Genomic DNA, 15,316 nt, shown 5'->3' with positions numbered 1-15,316 from the left:
TCTAAATAAAATAAGCTCCAGAAGATATAATTTCAACTCAGAACCGAGTTCATTAAAAGCCTCAACATGGAGTGATCCAACTTGCCCGCCTATTCCTACCAGGGAACGTAGTAGGACTTGGTGAATAAAATATTAGTTACACACATGAATGGCTATTGGAACTTGTTACCCAAGTAATTTGCCAATACCATATTTACCAACGTAATTTCCTAACCTTAATTCTGAAATGAAAATATGGGTAATTATGAAAATTCGCATAATTCTCCTGCCACGATTATGCAAAAGATTTCTGTCATCAGTATAGTTTTTAATTTTTTAAATTTTTTTATTTTTTGCAAAATGTCCAGTAGTAGAAACATTAAGGGATTTTTAAACATAATATTTGTCCGTTGAACAACACAAGAAATAAGCACAATGGTGTACAATATGCCATGGCTTGACACTATGGAAGTTATTACACAATATTGAAATATAAAGCCATCCTCAAGGTCGCAAGGCTGACAAATGGATCTTCTAGTAAAGGATGGAACTTTTAACGGCTACACTTGTGCAATGTAGAGTTTGAACGACCATCCTGATTGCAAATTAGTTGAAGTAACCATCACTTTCTCTGCTGTTTCTTTTCACAGTGTCATCTGACAACCAATAACGAAACAATTGCTCTTGATGTTATGCTTAATTCCACCATAACATTTCAAAACTCTTCATTTCTTTGAAAAATGCATGATAGTATACACAGAGGCTCCACAACAAAGGCAATATGTTAAAAATACACTGAGCAGCTGGAACGAAACCTGTGTCATTCAATGCACAGATAACTGCATTATTTAATGTACGGCCCAACTGGGGTGAATGGAATGGAAAGTTACATTCATTTTTGTAAGAAACTTCCATGTTTAACCCGCGAGTGGTCGCTATATGAGATTTTCTCTCACATTATTTTGTATTGTGAGTTTACTTCTCAGCAATGCAAGGGAGGTGACTGTTCCCTCTTCTAGCGGAGTTGATAACATCATGAGTAGGACAATTCACTTTTGAAGGGTAAGCATCCCCTCCTCTAGTCAGAACAAAGATTCGTATGAGTTTGTGCGTCCTGTGTGACAGGTTCTCTCATCACGCGACCAGTGGCGTTGCTGTTATGTTGAAGTCGAGAGGGAAACTATCTCTTGTTGTAGGTTTTAGTATTTGACAAAAGTTGTAGGCGTTAGTATTTGACTAAATTCGTGCACGTAACGTTCTCCATTTGCAATTACTGATAAACGAGTCTTCAAAAATTGTGAGTCAAGGAAGAATGCTGGGAAATAAATGCTGTTACAAACTCCAGCTAACTCAAATGTTAGAGAGAAGACCTATTGTACTATATTCTTGCATTTGTATTGCAACTATCAGAAAGTTTTACATTAATAACAGTATTATTGGTTTTACGTCCAAATAACTACTTTTTACGGTTTTCACAGGTGCCGAGCTGCCAAAATTTTTTCACACAGGAGTTCTTTTACATGCCAGTAAAACTCCGGCTGACGTTTCAGAGCACCTTTGAATACCACCGGACTGAGCCAGGATCGAACCTGCCAACTTGAGCCAAGAGAGCCAGCGCCTCAACCATCTGAACCATTCATCCCGGTACTCTTGTGAATATTATGCACTTACATGTGACTGAACAAATGACTAATTTCCATTAAGGAGTAATTTGTTTCTGTAATATACGGATAATCAGTGTTTTAATCTCTTACTCTTAAGCCTCGCAAAACTGCAGAAGATATATTTATTTTAAATGAAGTTTAATGTGAGAGAAAGTCTCGTGTGCGACTACTCGCATTACAATTCAGCTAGCGACCACTTGCGGGTTAACAACTCCTCTTTAGCCATAGTCCTATCATTTCAACATCCAGGTATCAGTTTGTACATGGCAACAGAGAAGTGCAAGCAACAACACCGCAACAATGCACAGAGCTAAAATACTAGCAGTAACAACGCAGAAGATGCACAATTATTTTTACATATGTAAGTGAATAGTGGTTAGTGATGGGTAAGGAAAACAAGAGTTACAGTGTACAGTTTCAATTAACAATGATTAGGTTCAAAGAAAATAACAGCAATCGTAAGTTTTGTGTAATGCCATCACATGTAAGCAACTGGCATAAATAAAAAGGACCGCTGCAGTGTGCCAAGAAGACAGCCTCGTCATTTTTGACACTAAAATCAGACCAGTATGCAGAAATTAAAAAAAGAACTGTTAAAATATGTAAATGGATTAAGAAATGACAGCTAATCAGTTTTTCATAAAATGCTATAGATACAGAAAAAAGCAATATCACAGTTAACCACTTATGGCAGTGGGAAGTATTTTTCCCCCTCGGTTTTTGCGATTTCTGGGCACTGGGTGTTTATTTCCATGTACTGATGCATGCACTCTTAGGAACATCTACCAAACTAGGTGGATCTCCTTTGTGGCTTTAGCTTCCATGGAAAACATATAAAGAGCATTATTGCAGAAGCATATCACATGTTGTAAACAATACTTACGGAGTGCATATAGTGTAAGAAATAATCTTTTCTGTAATGGCTAAAAGGAGGTTATCTGAAGAAGAAGGTGATGATGGTGATGAAGACCAGCTGGATGATACCATATGTACCATTTGTAGCAATGCAGAGCCTTATTTCAGCCAGCAGTCTAAAAATGTTGCAGCATCATCACCAATTGTTGTTCCTGGTAATGCAGCATGTTACAACACACAGCTCAGGAAATCGGTTCCTCCAGAGAAGATAAGGCTAATGAAGGTTTCAAGCTTTGACAAACAAACAAGGAATTCTGCAGCTGCATTGATGTTAGCTTAGACTGATCACTTGATGACAAAGATGAACCAAATGTAGATTTAGTGATGAATCCAAGCCAGAACAACCTGTAGATTATGATAACAGGTAGTCTATGCAGACTGGTGACTATTTCCCGTACATGGCTAGATTTTGAATTACCTGAACATCCATAAGTAACTCAAGCTTTTGATGACACATGTAGGCCAGGGGACTTTCTTGCAAGATTGTTTGATGATGTTTTGTTGGAATTGATAAGGCAAACAAATCTCTATGCACAACAAGAAAGTGTAAAACATTGAGTAGATATTACATTAGATGAATGCAAGGCTTTCATTGGAACTTTGATACTAATGTCTGTTCTTGAAAAAAAAAAAAAAAAAAAAAAAAAACACCAGGAAGTGTTACATTGCAATGATAATATTTCTGCTTCAAAGCGAGGTGAGCCTGGCTATGACAAGCTTCATGAACTCAGACCTATCGTAAATATTCTGAATGACAAATTCATTGCTGAATATCAGTCTTCTTCATTCCAGTCTGGAGATGAATGCATGATTCTTTTCAAAGGCAGGTCAAGCACTGCAGTGTACGGTACCTCTCTGTGCTGTACCCTGCTTCACTAGGTTCCATAAAAAGTGAACCTACTGAGCAGAAATTGTGTCCATAGGTGGGCAATGGTAAGTATGTTCCTACTTTAGTTGCAGACAGCGGGCTGTGTGAAGTATATTCCCGAGATTGTACTGATTTTTTGTCACACTGCATTATTTAGCACCTATGTGACCTGTAAATAAAATGATTTTTAAAATAATTTATTGAGTAATGCCTTTAAGTCCAGCTCCATAGCTAAATGGTTAGCATGCTGACCTTCCAAGAGGTTCTGTATCAGGGATTTTAACTTGGTTAATTCCTCTGGCTCAGAGGCTGGGTGTTTGTGTGGTCTTCAACATTAAAATTCATCCTCACAGATGTGCAGGTTGCATACAGGACATGAACTTGTAAAACCTGCTCCAGGCCTCCCCGGAGGTCACACACCATTATTATTATTATTATTATTATTATTATTATTATTATTATTATTATTATTATTATTATTATTATTATTATTATTATTATTATTTACTATTACCTTAAAAAGGGTTAAAGCAAACAGACTGGCTGTGTAGATTCATGAAGAGGAACAACCTTTCTCTTCATAGGACTATGTATGCCAGTGACTGCTAATGGGCTATACTGAAAAAGTGGTGGAATTCCATTGGTATTTTGGATTCAAAGTTAAATTTCCATATTTATCCTTCCTCTTTTTTTTTTTGAGGTTAGGAAGGTTTTTAAAAAAGCAGGAAAATTATATGAAAATACAGTATTTACGACTTCCTAATTTTCACATTACTGTACGCACTATCCCACATACTGAGTACTCTGTCTAGGACCTAAATCATCATGAGAAAATACACAGTATTATTACAGAATATGTTAAAAATTAACATTAGGATATGAAAAATAAATCATTCAGTACAAAATTATGCTGTTTTCGAATGTCTTCGAAGGTATTAATTAACTATAAATAAAACATAGGTACAAAATTTGCGTAAGGAAAGACACTACAATACGGTAGACAAAATCTGTTTTATACACAAGGCCAGGTACCAGATATTTCAGGTCATGCCATAAATAATGGTGTAACAGATTCAAAATATCTGCTTAGGTCACCATTTTCAAGAACTGTTTGTGAATGTGAAAGGCCAATTCCCATCACAAAGTTGCCACCCATTTTCCTTGCTATCACTTTCATGCCATGTGCAACTGTATTTTTAGAATCAAACACTCACTTACATATGTACTCAGCCCAGAATCAGATACTGTATTCCTATAGCCATAAAAAATTATGATCTGTTTTCTTAAAAGAACTTGTGTAACTGTCAAACTGTTGAAAGAAGTGTCAACAATGCCCTGCTCTCAACATGCCTGTAGCTGTCACTATTGTGTTACATCATGAGAAATTAAATCAAGCACAATTACAAGGAGCTTTTTACTTATTAAAAAAATTACATACCAATACATGTTTCTTATGTTTCAATGGAAGACCTTTAGAGTCTATGACTACTAACATACAGAGCTATATCAAGCCAAAGTAACATAAATTTAAAAAAAGCTTGAATCTGTAAATGAAGTACAAGAATTATGCAGGCAATGAGTTCATGAATACCTCCAATGTAACAGTAGAAAAAAAAATATTATAAAATATTATGAAGGATATAAATTCTATCTCCCTCAGATCACAATACATTTCATTTGAACAGATATGAAAATTGAGATCAATAGGTGCTACAGACTTACATTTTCTGCAGTGAGAGATGGAGGCCATCATAGGAGGTGGTTACTGTAAATTCATTCTGATACAGGCTCCTACTGTTGCAAATCAGTGCCAGATCATACATTGCTAGGTTTTCCAACATTTAGCATTTTTTTATGATCTCAAGAACTATCAATGGAATATTACTTTATGGCTGCTGTGTATCTTAGTTCCCCCCTACCTTTATAATTATTTTAATTTTCTACCAGTATTTATTAGGTATTACCAGAAGATGGGCAAAAGGCTTTACAAACTTGCAAGCTTCACTCCTTGGTGGAGTTAGAACTTCATCTTCACTTTCAATGCAACGTTTGGCTGAAATTAATGTCAGTACAGAAATACTGAGAAGCAGACATAGCTAATGAGCTCTAGAGCACACCACTAGTGCAGTGGTAAAATAACATGACATTTAAATAAATCAAATACTTTGAAGGAGACAAAATCTACCTATTCTGGAAAAGGAAAAATGAATGGAATCATAATCTAAAAATAATTACTTTCAGCAAGATGAACTGATATACCGTCAGTTGAAAGATCAGAGGAGAAAGGGATGCCATCACTGAAAGATATTTAGATTTCTCCCTTACTTTGATACTGATTCTACGAATAACAGTAAATGTAAAATATGACTTATATAAGGTTCTTTTGCACAGTAAAATTAGGAATGATAAGTACTAATATCTTTCTGCTCTAAATATGAAGGTTGACAAAACAGTGCATTAAAACTAACTGTTTAAATAAATACTTTTGATGCTGATCAAGCAACTGGGGAGAATAAAATCATGCTCCTTGAATGAATGGGTTCCTTTTGTACACGAAATTAAATATACATGTATGTTCAGGCCACAACAGTTCAGAGATTTCCACACATATGCATGAAACTTACAGACTTCTACACTTTGACATGAAACCTACATCATCTCTGAAACAACTCACATTCATACAACAGTATGAAACTGGTATCTCATTTTCCTTTAGAAAATTATCCACTTCTTTCAAATAGCTGCACACTCAAACGATAAAGGTAGTTATCTGCATTAGGTTGTGGGTTATCAGGACTTTCAATGACGGGCAAATTACACAGCTCTCTCCTGGAAAAAAAACACACCTGAATTAATGTTCATACTTACTTTACAAATTAGAATTTATGCAGCCTTTAATCTCATGAGTGATTACTGGTATCTGATATTCTGGATTATTACACTATTTTTACTACAATGTGTAGTAATGATAATATAACTGGAAAAAGTAAATTTAAGATTTAAGGTCATATTAACACTTGTGAGATGGGTGGAAATTGTTTAGTGATGACCATGTTTAGGATGCTCACTGCCAGTGTTAGAATTCAGACATCTGAGAACTACTACTTCCGAACGTAGGCTACACCATACATCAGATTTGATACACTTAAGATTAAATTTGGGTACAGAGAAAGAAGCAATACGCTACATCCTCAAGCTAAGCAAATACATACCTAACATGAAGGTCCCTGCGAGCAGATAGGGCTCGTTTATATGGACCTGCAGACGCAAATAAACTTTTCCGTCTAGCTGCCTTCTCTCGCAGAGCGACCTGAAGTGAAGCAACAGGATTGAGTGTCGGTTCATTGTCAGTAGCAGGAACACCAGGAGTGGCTTCTCCAGAGGCTGTCTCTTCCTGTTCATCTGTTAGACCAAAAGAGTTAAAGGGTACAATTTTATCTGATTTTGAATCCTTTACATATCACCAGGCAGTACTGATCATAACACACTGTTCTTTCTCATCATATACATGGCGATGATGGGACAGGAAAGGCCTAGGAATGGGAAGGAAGCAGCTGTGGCCTTAATTAAGGTACAGTACCAGCATTTGCCTGGTGTGAAAATGGGAAACAACGGAAAACCATCTTCAGGGCTGCCAACAGTGGGATTCGAACCCTCTCTCTCCAGGATGCAATCTCACAGCCGCACGCTCCTAACTACACGGTCAACTCGCCCGGTAACTAAATTTGTCCTTCAAGTTTGTTAACTTGCAGATCGTCCTCAAGTTATTTTCTGGTACTGTATTGATTTGTCCTGCTGCCAACCCTAGGAATGAAATCATTAATCAGCATAAGCTTATTTTTGTTCTTAATTTTGACTACAATACCACAACAGCTGTTGTTACTGCTTCAAATACGTGGCTTTAGCTGTGTGTACTTGCAGCCTGCAAAGTGTCATCATCATCATCATCATCATCATCATCATCATCGTTTACCATTTTCTAGCTGTGGACGGGCGAGGAAGAAATATGATTCCTCCCTCTTTTCTTCTAACATTGCACCATTCCCAACCCAAAACTGTGCCCCATTCCAAATTCTGCTATCTTATGCTGTTTTGGACTAAATCCATTCATCTCAGTGTTTGTTGTCTTTGACCACTCTTCCCTTTCATTTAAATTCTGTAGTCGGATTTGTCATTCTTTCATCACCCATCCTTAACATACCCAAACCAACAAAGCCTGCTTTTCTCTATTGTATCAACAATTTCGCTTTAATTCGTTCCCATATTTCCTCATTCCTCACTTTGTCTTTTCTTGTTTCCTGCTCCATATTTCTCAAGAATTTTATTTCTGCTACCTGTATTTGGTTCTTGTCTTTCTTTCTCTCTCTCTCTCTCTCTCTCTCTCTCTCTCTCTTTTTTTGGTCAACCTGGTTTCTTCTGTTCCATAGGTTGTTAAAGGGTATGCAATGCATTTTATAAATCATTTCCTTATCTTTCAAGGAATATCTTGTAATAGGTTTCCTACACTGGGGCAGAAACACCCTCGTATTTGAATCCTCTTACTAATCTCAGCAGCCAGTCTTGTATTGTGCATTAGTTCATTTGAAAGTCTCTACCAAATCTACAGATTTCAATAGGACCTTTCCCTTCTTTTTTTCCTCATGTCATCACCAGTGTCTTGCTCTTGTCCACACTGATCTTCAATCCACAGTCTTCAATCTTTCCATTCACTATATCTAGCTGTTCTTGGACATCTCTGTCATCTTGAACCTACATCACAATGTATGTCTACTCCTCAGTCCCGTTTCTGATACAGAGTCGGATCTTGAATCATTATACAACTAGAGGACCCGTGCTGCTCCACAGCATTAGTTACAAACAGGTCAGAAAACTCGTCTTGATATGCCTGTTGTAGTCTATTGTTTTGACTGCCTTTCAGATGGTTTTATGAACATTTAATAAGACGCGTGTTATGGTATGCTGCAGTTCGTGGTCAGAAATCATCCACTCTGAAGTCATCATGCCGTCTGCTTGGTAAAAATCTATCCATATATTTGCTTTTTTATCCTGCAGTTCTTGATGTAAAGCTTGGTATTGTGTCATAGAAGGCAATGGTATTTTTAATTGCAGTTCTATATAGAAGGGTTGTCTTGTGAGCTCATAGGTTAGCTTTGAAGGAGCGTTTTTTGCCAGGTAAATAATTTTTTAAGAAACATGGCCTTCACTCTTTCTAGTGTAGCTAGATTATCTTTTGATAGGTGTTCCCAGATAATGTCAAAGGTGTATATCATGATGGGGTCTGTTTGTATGTAGACTTTTCCTCTTTTTTTTTTTTTGCTAGTTGCTTTACGTCGCACCGACACAGATAGGTCTTACGGCGACGATGGGACAGGGAAGGGCTAGGAGTTGGAAGGAAGCGGCCGTGGCCTTAATTAAGGTACAGCCCCAGCATTTGCCTGGTGTGAAAATGGGAAACCACGGAAAACCATTTTCAGGGCTGCCGACAGTGGGGTTCGAACCTACTATCTCCCGAATACTGGATACTGGTCGCACTTAAGCGACTGCAGCTATCGAGCTCGGTACTTTTCCTCTTAGCAGCATGTAAGATATTATGAATGCTCTGCCATCTGCTGAATATATTTGGAAGCTGGGAGAAATTAGAGAATCAGAGTATCTAGCAGGGAATGGCATTCTTCCATGATCAGAGGAAGTGCATGCTCTCTGCCTTCACAGGCAGTAATCAAACATGGCTTCATGCAATGACATTACTAAGGATGTAAATCACTTATATCAGAATATTACTGAAAGTGTTAGTCGCTTAGCAACCTGTTAAGTACAGAATGTATTGTGGGTTAGGATAAGTCTTTGCCTGCAATTAGTGGAGTGATCATTTAATGATTTCATTTTATGGTGATTCAAAGTTGGCTGAACTTAGAGACCTATCAATGTTTCAGGATTCATCGGCAGGTAATTCTGGAGACAATAAAACAAAAATTAAGCAAATCGGTCCAGTAGAACGGACAGACGGATTTACCAAAGCTGTTGTTAGTAAACTCTTTTTATATAGATGACTTGATAATTTTGGGGGGATGTGATTAGCTCAGTGACTTAGCTGCTGGCTTCCCACTTAGGAGGCTGAGGTTCAAATTCCAGTTGATCCTGGGTTGAGATTTTCACCTCAAGAATCTAAACAAAAAATTGAGCCTAGGTCGCTCCAGTGGCCTCAGAAATAACAGGAATTACCTGAAGAAAGTTAGTTTTGCATCATTTTTATTGTCCGTTGCCCATTTCCTTTCTGTTTCAGATTCCCCCCCCCCAAACTTTTACCCTAAGGACAATGTCAATAATAATTGTCATCACCATGTCCTTCCCATACTCCCAGTGTTTTTCCACATTCCGACACAAGATGAAAATGGGCTCTATCATTGATCTTCCCCTACTGAAACTGAACTGTTCTTCTTGAAGTTGATCTTCAATATTCCCCCCTATCCTCATTTCTAATATCCTTTCCATTATCTTAGCCACCTGGGGCATGCTATGTTGCCATGTTATTAAATACTATCTTAACACCTTAACTGAAAATCTGTAGGCCTATTAATTATTCCTTTTGACAATCTTCTGGAACGTGTTCTATTTTTCTATACTCTTCTGAGAACCTGGTAAGTCTACTGTAAACCCACCATTCCAGCTGGATTCTGCTGGATTTTTAAAATGTTCAAGAAGTGAAAAGAAAGTCTACCTATTAAAAAAAAAACATAGAAGTGTGGGGAAAAGGTGCTGCAGCATGAAATAGAAAGGTAAAGGTGGCAAAGTGTAGTAATCTCACAAAAAGGTGCAACAAATTGTGTTTATTTTGCTTCAATTCATGTCCTCAGATACATAATATTAACCTATCTGTATGAAAATAGCAATATTTTTGGAATGGTGCTGCACTTTAAAATCCTTTCACTAGTGATTTCTTACCCCAACCCTTCTCCTTTTTGTTGTCTTCTTTCCTTTGTTGTTTGATTCTTGTCAGTTCTGACTTCAATAGCTTCTAGAAATATCCCTCCCATCTATTCTTTATTTACCGAGCGAGTTGGCCATGCGGTTAGGGTCGTGCTTGCATTCAGGAGATAGTGGGTTCAAATCCCACTGTCCGCCGCCCTGGTTTTCCGTGCGATGTGTTAGCGCGATGTTTAAAAAAGGTAGCAAAAGAACTCTTAAAAATCTGGTGTTTACATTTTCCCTTTTCTTGTTTATTAGGGTTCTGTACAATGGCTTCTTCCCATATTGTGTGAACAGTGTCTAGTTCTTCCTTTTCTCCTCCACAACTTTCTTGGTCAATTTCTTTGCCTCTGTATATTTCTGTCAACTTTCTTCAATTTTATGACATTTTCCATTCTTTCTATTCCTCCTCCTTTTCTATGATTTTTTTCTTGTACTCTATTATTCCTCCAAGGGGTATTTTTCTCTTTCACCTTTCCTATGTTTTTCTGCATATCTTTTCTGCACATCCAACCAATGCTTCCTTATAATTTTTCATCCCTCTTCTACACTCCTGATCTAGATTCTGGGTATTATATTATCTCACTTAGGAACTTTTCGCACACATCTTTTCCTTTCAGCCTTCCATGTTTTAATTTGACTATCTCTTTTTACCTTTCCTACTTTCAAATTAGCAATCACTGCCATACGATCCTCACCAAAGGCTTCCTCTAACATGGCAGTAACATCTACCAGGTTCTTACGATGTGCCTTTTCTACAGTCTATAATAGTTTCTCTCTCTTAATTTACATTTCTATATCCATAAGGTCCTATAATTCCTTCTTTTTCCTTGTCTCTCTCTTCTCATGTGGGCATTCAAATCTCCCATCATTAATATTTCTATCTTCTATAGGGATTTCCACTTTCTCCAAGAAGTTCTCAATGTCTTCATCATTATAGTATATAAGCGAATAATCCCTGCACCCGTGACAGGAAATTTTGAAATATATGTTTTTGTGTGCTTGTGTAGTTTTGTTAAATATTTATATTGAAAACCGTAAGTACTACAGTGCAACAAATTATAATACGGTATTATGAAGCAATTGGTCACATCGTATCCTTGACTAAATGGTCAGCACAGGGTCCCGGGTTCGATTTCTAGCCAGATCAGGATTATGATGATGATGCTTCTTGTTTAAAGGGGCCTAACATCGAAGGTCGTTGGGGTCAGGATTTTAATAAAGTGTGGTTAATTCCTCTGGTTCGGGGACTGGGTGTTTGTGTGTGTTCCAATACTCTAATACATCAAGTGAGTGGCTGCATGATTTGGGTCGCATAGCTGTCAGCTTGCATTCAGAAGATAGTGGGTTCGAACCCCACTGTCGGCAGTCCTGAATATGGTTTTCCATGGTTTCCCATCACGCCATGCAAAGGCTAGTTCTGTACCTTAATTAAGGCCACGGTCGATTCCTTCCCACTCCTAGCTCTTTCCTATCCAATCATCACCATAAGATCTATCTGTGTTACTGCCATATAAAGCAAATTGTAAGAAAGCATACACAACACACCACATAACCAACCACCACAGAAATACACCATAGCGAATACATCCCTCCATATAGGGTCGGCATCAAGAAGGGCATCTGGCAGTAAAACAGGGCCAGATCCACATGATCAGCAAAGTTTCTACTCCAACCTCACAAGGGTGTGAGAAAAGCAGTAGAAACAGAAAAACAAGAGGAAGAATTCCTTGCACCATAAGCTTCATTAGTAGCCCATACTCCAGCATTTTAAAATATACAGGCAATTGCCCAGAACTAACAATTTGCAAGAGTACTGTAACCAAGGTTATGCTGCTGTTCCCTTCATTAACATTTTTAGATATGGCATCCCACCATGGAAATTTGTGTTGCCGGGAAATTTATTTCCCATAATTCTTCTTCTTTTATCTTCTCTGTGACTGGATGTCACAATTTTATTTTAAAATTTTACCTCACCCCTGAGCGCTTCTCTCATATTCCATTTGTGTATCTCTTCAACTCTGCTGTTGGAGTGTTTGTTCCTGCTTGGTGTTGTCCCGTGTTGACAGCGAGTCTAACTTTGTTTGCTCTGACCAATGAATGCGCGGCTGCTTCCTGGCTGCCTAATGGTAGCAAAGAGTGAGAAGGAGTCCGCCATTTTGTGTTGAGTCGCCATGCAGTCAACTAGTGGAATGGAACGCGGTGGCGTACGAGCTTGACCTGTAACGATGGAGGCGGGATAAGCATCCTTGTGTAGAGTGTGATCACCCTAGAATGTTCCTCAGGTCGTCTTCAATTTATTTTTATTATTTTCACTGTGGATTACCCTATTTTGGTATAACTTCAGGTATGTGGTTTGTATCTTGTGGGAGCGATTTTTTTCTTAAATTTATTTCTTTTGGATGGCTTCTCCCTGTATAAATTGATATTTATGGCTACTAACTAGTTGTATTATCTTCATTTGAGTCGAGTTAAACTGTCTCACCGTGTTTGAAGTTGCGGTTAATTATCGTTTATATTACTATTGTCACCAACAGGCTCCTTGAAAATATTATGTAGTGCAGTATTAATTTCAAAATTACGTTAAAGGCAGTTTAACTACCATGTGAGTTTCCGTAAGAGTTTTTCTATTATTACCTGACCCCATTCTTAATAATAATTTTCTTTTCTCCTTTTGCATTTTATATTAACCTGTAATTCTTTGAGTTATGGGACTTAACAGTTTCTATTTTGTTTATCTCGTGTGAGCTTCCTATTGTTATATAGTGTTTTGCGATTGGCTGTTCCATCTCCTTGTTTGGTCGTTGCTATGGTGATGGTTATGATGATTATTGTTGATTGAGGAAGCCGGTGAGGCTGTTTTCTGTGGATGTACTTAATGTTTGTGGTGTATTTTTTTAAATTCTTCTATTCTAAGTGATTTTTGCACACTTTCTTTGCTTCTTCGTGGTAATATTTTTCTGGTATATTTATATTTTAATGTAACTGATTTAAACTCAAACTAGTGGATTGATACGGTGATATGTCTTGTGGAAACTCAGTGGGACCTTTTGATACCATCAAAATCGAATAACAAATTGGGAATTTGTTATGAGTTTACATTTCATAGACAGCACTTAAAGAGCACACTCATTGATACAGTAAGTATTCACTGGAGATGTGGCAATGCTGTATATAATGCCCATGCTTCCTGGATCGTGTAGTTCTGGCTACCGAACAGTGGGATAATCTATTGTGTTTTGTTTACCGAAGAACATCGCGCGACTGCGCACAACATTTTTTATGTTAAAAGATTGCCTATATTGTATTTGGTTATCAGAATGCATAATAAAACAGTGAGCTGAGACGGCACCTGTAAGAACTTGTGTCGAAGTACATGCACATAATAAATAGAACAAGCAGCCAGAGCAGTTTCTCATCAGAATATGAATGACGTGGGAAAGACTTCTTGTGGACAATGCAAACTACGAATCTAATTTTCTTCTTAATAGGGTATGTTTATAGTTATCCAGGTAATCGAACATATACAATTATTCATCCAAATGTAGAATATCTCGCCTTACAACGCTTGTTATGATTTGACAAATATATCCATAGCCGTTACGTTGTAATAGGCCTAATTATTTCCCCAATCAAATGTAAATAGTACGTTTTGATGTGCGATGCCATTATTTCAGAAACTTCTGATATAATCCGGCAAAAGATTGGTTGATTAACCTGATATTGATTAGTTCAAATCAACCTTATAATAAAGGGTGGAAGTGCAACACATTCATTTTTCTTAAAACTCAGTATCGTTCTTTACTATTACACAGCCCTACAGTCTTGATAACTTATCAACTTGTAACACGTTTCCAATTGATTAAGCAAAATACCAGTAATGATGATGGTGATAATAATAACAACAACAATAACCTGAAATTAAGAGGTGGCATAAAATCTCAAAACATTAATGGTGAGATAGTGAGTCCTCTAGAGGTTATGTTCACTCTCTCAATCAAAGGAACAAAAATATTCATAACTCTCACTTTACTAAAACGAAACCACCTTTAAATTGTTGGTCACATTACATTTCAGTAGGATTTTCCATCTCTACTGTGTGCACGGAAAGCATTCTGTGAATGAAATGCAACTAATTCAGCAAAATCATTATCCTACATCTTGCTGCAATGTAAGTGAGTCACTTAAGTGTGTGTAGGAGGTCCAATTATAGCAATAAGTGGGGCACTTAAGTAGGTAATTTGAAATGAAACCTGGCTTATAAGGGGCACTTTTGTATAAGTGCTGTCTATGAATTCGGCCCTTAGTCTCCTGGTTGTTAATCATGTTCTCATTTAAAGAAATGTTATTATTTATACCTTTTCAAATTTTAAATTGAAGATGACATTAATTTGTTTTCTGTTAATTTAATTTTCATGATCATCATCATGATCTTCATCATCATCATCATCATCATCATCATCATCATCATCATCATCATCATCAATGCCCCACTCCAGTGGCTCAGGTGTAGTTGACAAGCCTCCTCCACTCCTTTCTGTCCTTCCACTTTTCCTGCTCCATTACTTCTGCCACATCCAATCCAGCTTCTCTAATGTCCTTCCAAATCTAATCCATCCACCTTCTTCTCAGTCTTCCAACTGGTCTCTTTCCCTTAACTTCTCTTTCCAATTCTCTTCTTGCTACCCGTTCCTTTCCCATTCTTTTTACATGTCCGAACCATCTCAGTCTTGCTTTCTGTATCTTCTGTACTAACGGTTCTATATTTAGCTCTTCTCTGATTTTAATATTTTGAATTCTATCTCTTCTTGTCCTTTTAAACAATGTTCTTAAAAATTTCATTTCTACTCCTAGGAACTTACTATCTTGTCTCTTATTAGTTACCAGCGTTTCTAGTCCGTATGTTGCAATTGGTATGAAATAC

At 37.3% G+C, this 15,316-nt stretch overlaps 1 protein-coding gene across 4 annotated transcripts in view; it reads right to left on the bottom strand.

The window, feature by feature from the left end:
* Positions 1-3,891: 3,891 nt before the first annotated feature.
* The window catches only part of LOC136857668 (zinc finger CCCH domain-containing protein 13), a 214,556-nt gene continuing 203,131 nt past the window's right edge, over positions 3,892-15,316 (bottom strand). For all 4 annotated transcript variants that reach the window (XM_067136501.2, XM_067136503.2, XM_067136504.2 and 1 more), the window contains 2 exons: positions 6,639-6,828; positions 3,892-6,255 (listed from right to left, as the gene is read on the bottom strand). In XM_067136501.2, the coding sequence (XP_066992602.2) occupies positions 6,147-6,255; positions 6,639-6,828 (299 nt within the window). In that variant the 3' untranslated portion in view covers positions 3,892-6,146. The remainder of the gene's footprint in view (positions 6,256-6,638; positions 6,829-15,316) is intronic.

This window comes from Anabrus simplex, chromosome 1 (assembly GCF_040414725.1).
Source record: "Anabrus simplex isolate iqAnaSimp1 chromosome 1, ASM4041472v1, whole genome shotgun sequence".
Lineage (NCBI taxonomy): Eukaryota > Metazoa > Arthropoda > Insecta > Orthoptera > Tettigoniidae > Anabrus > Anabrus simplex.
Note: the sequence above shows the minus strand (reverse complement) of the source record. Positions and strands in the feature narration are given on the sequence as shown.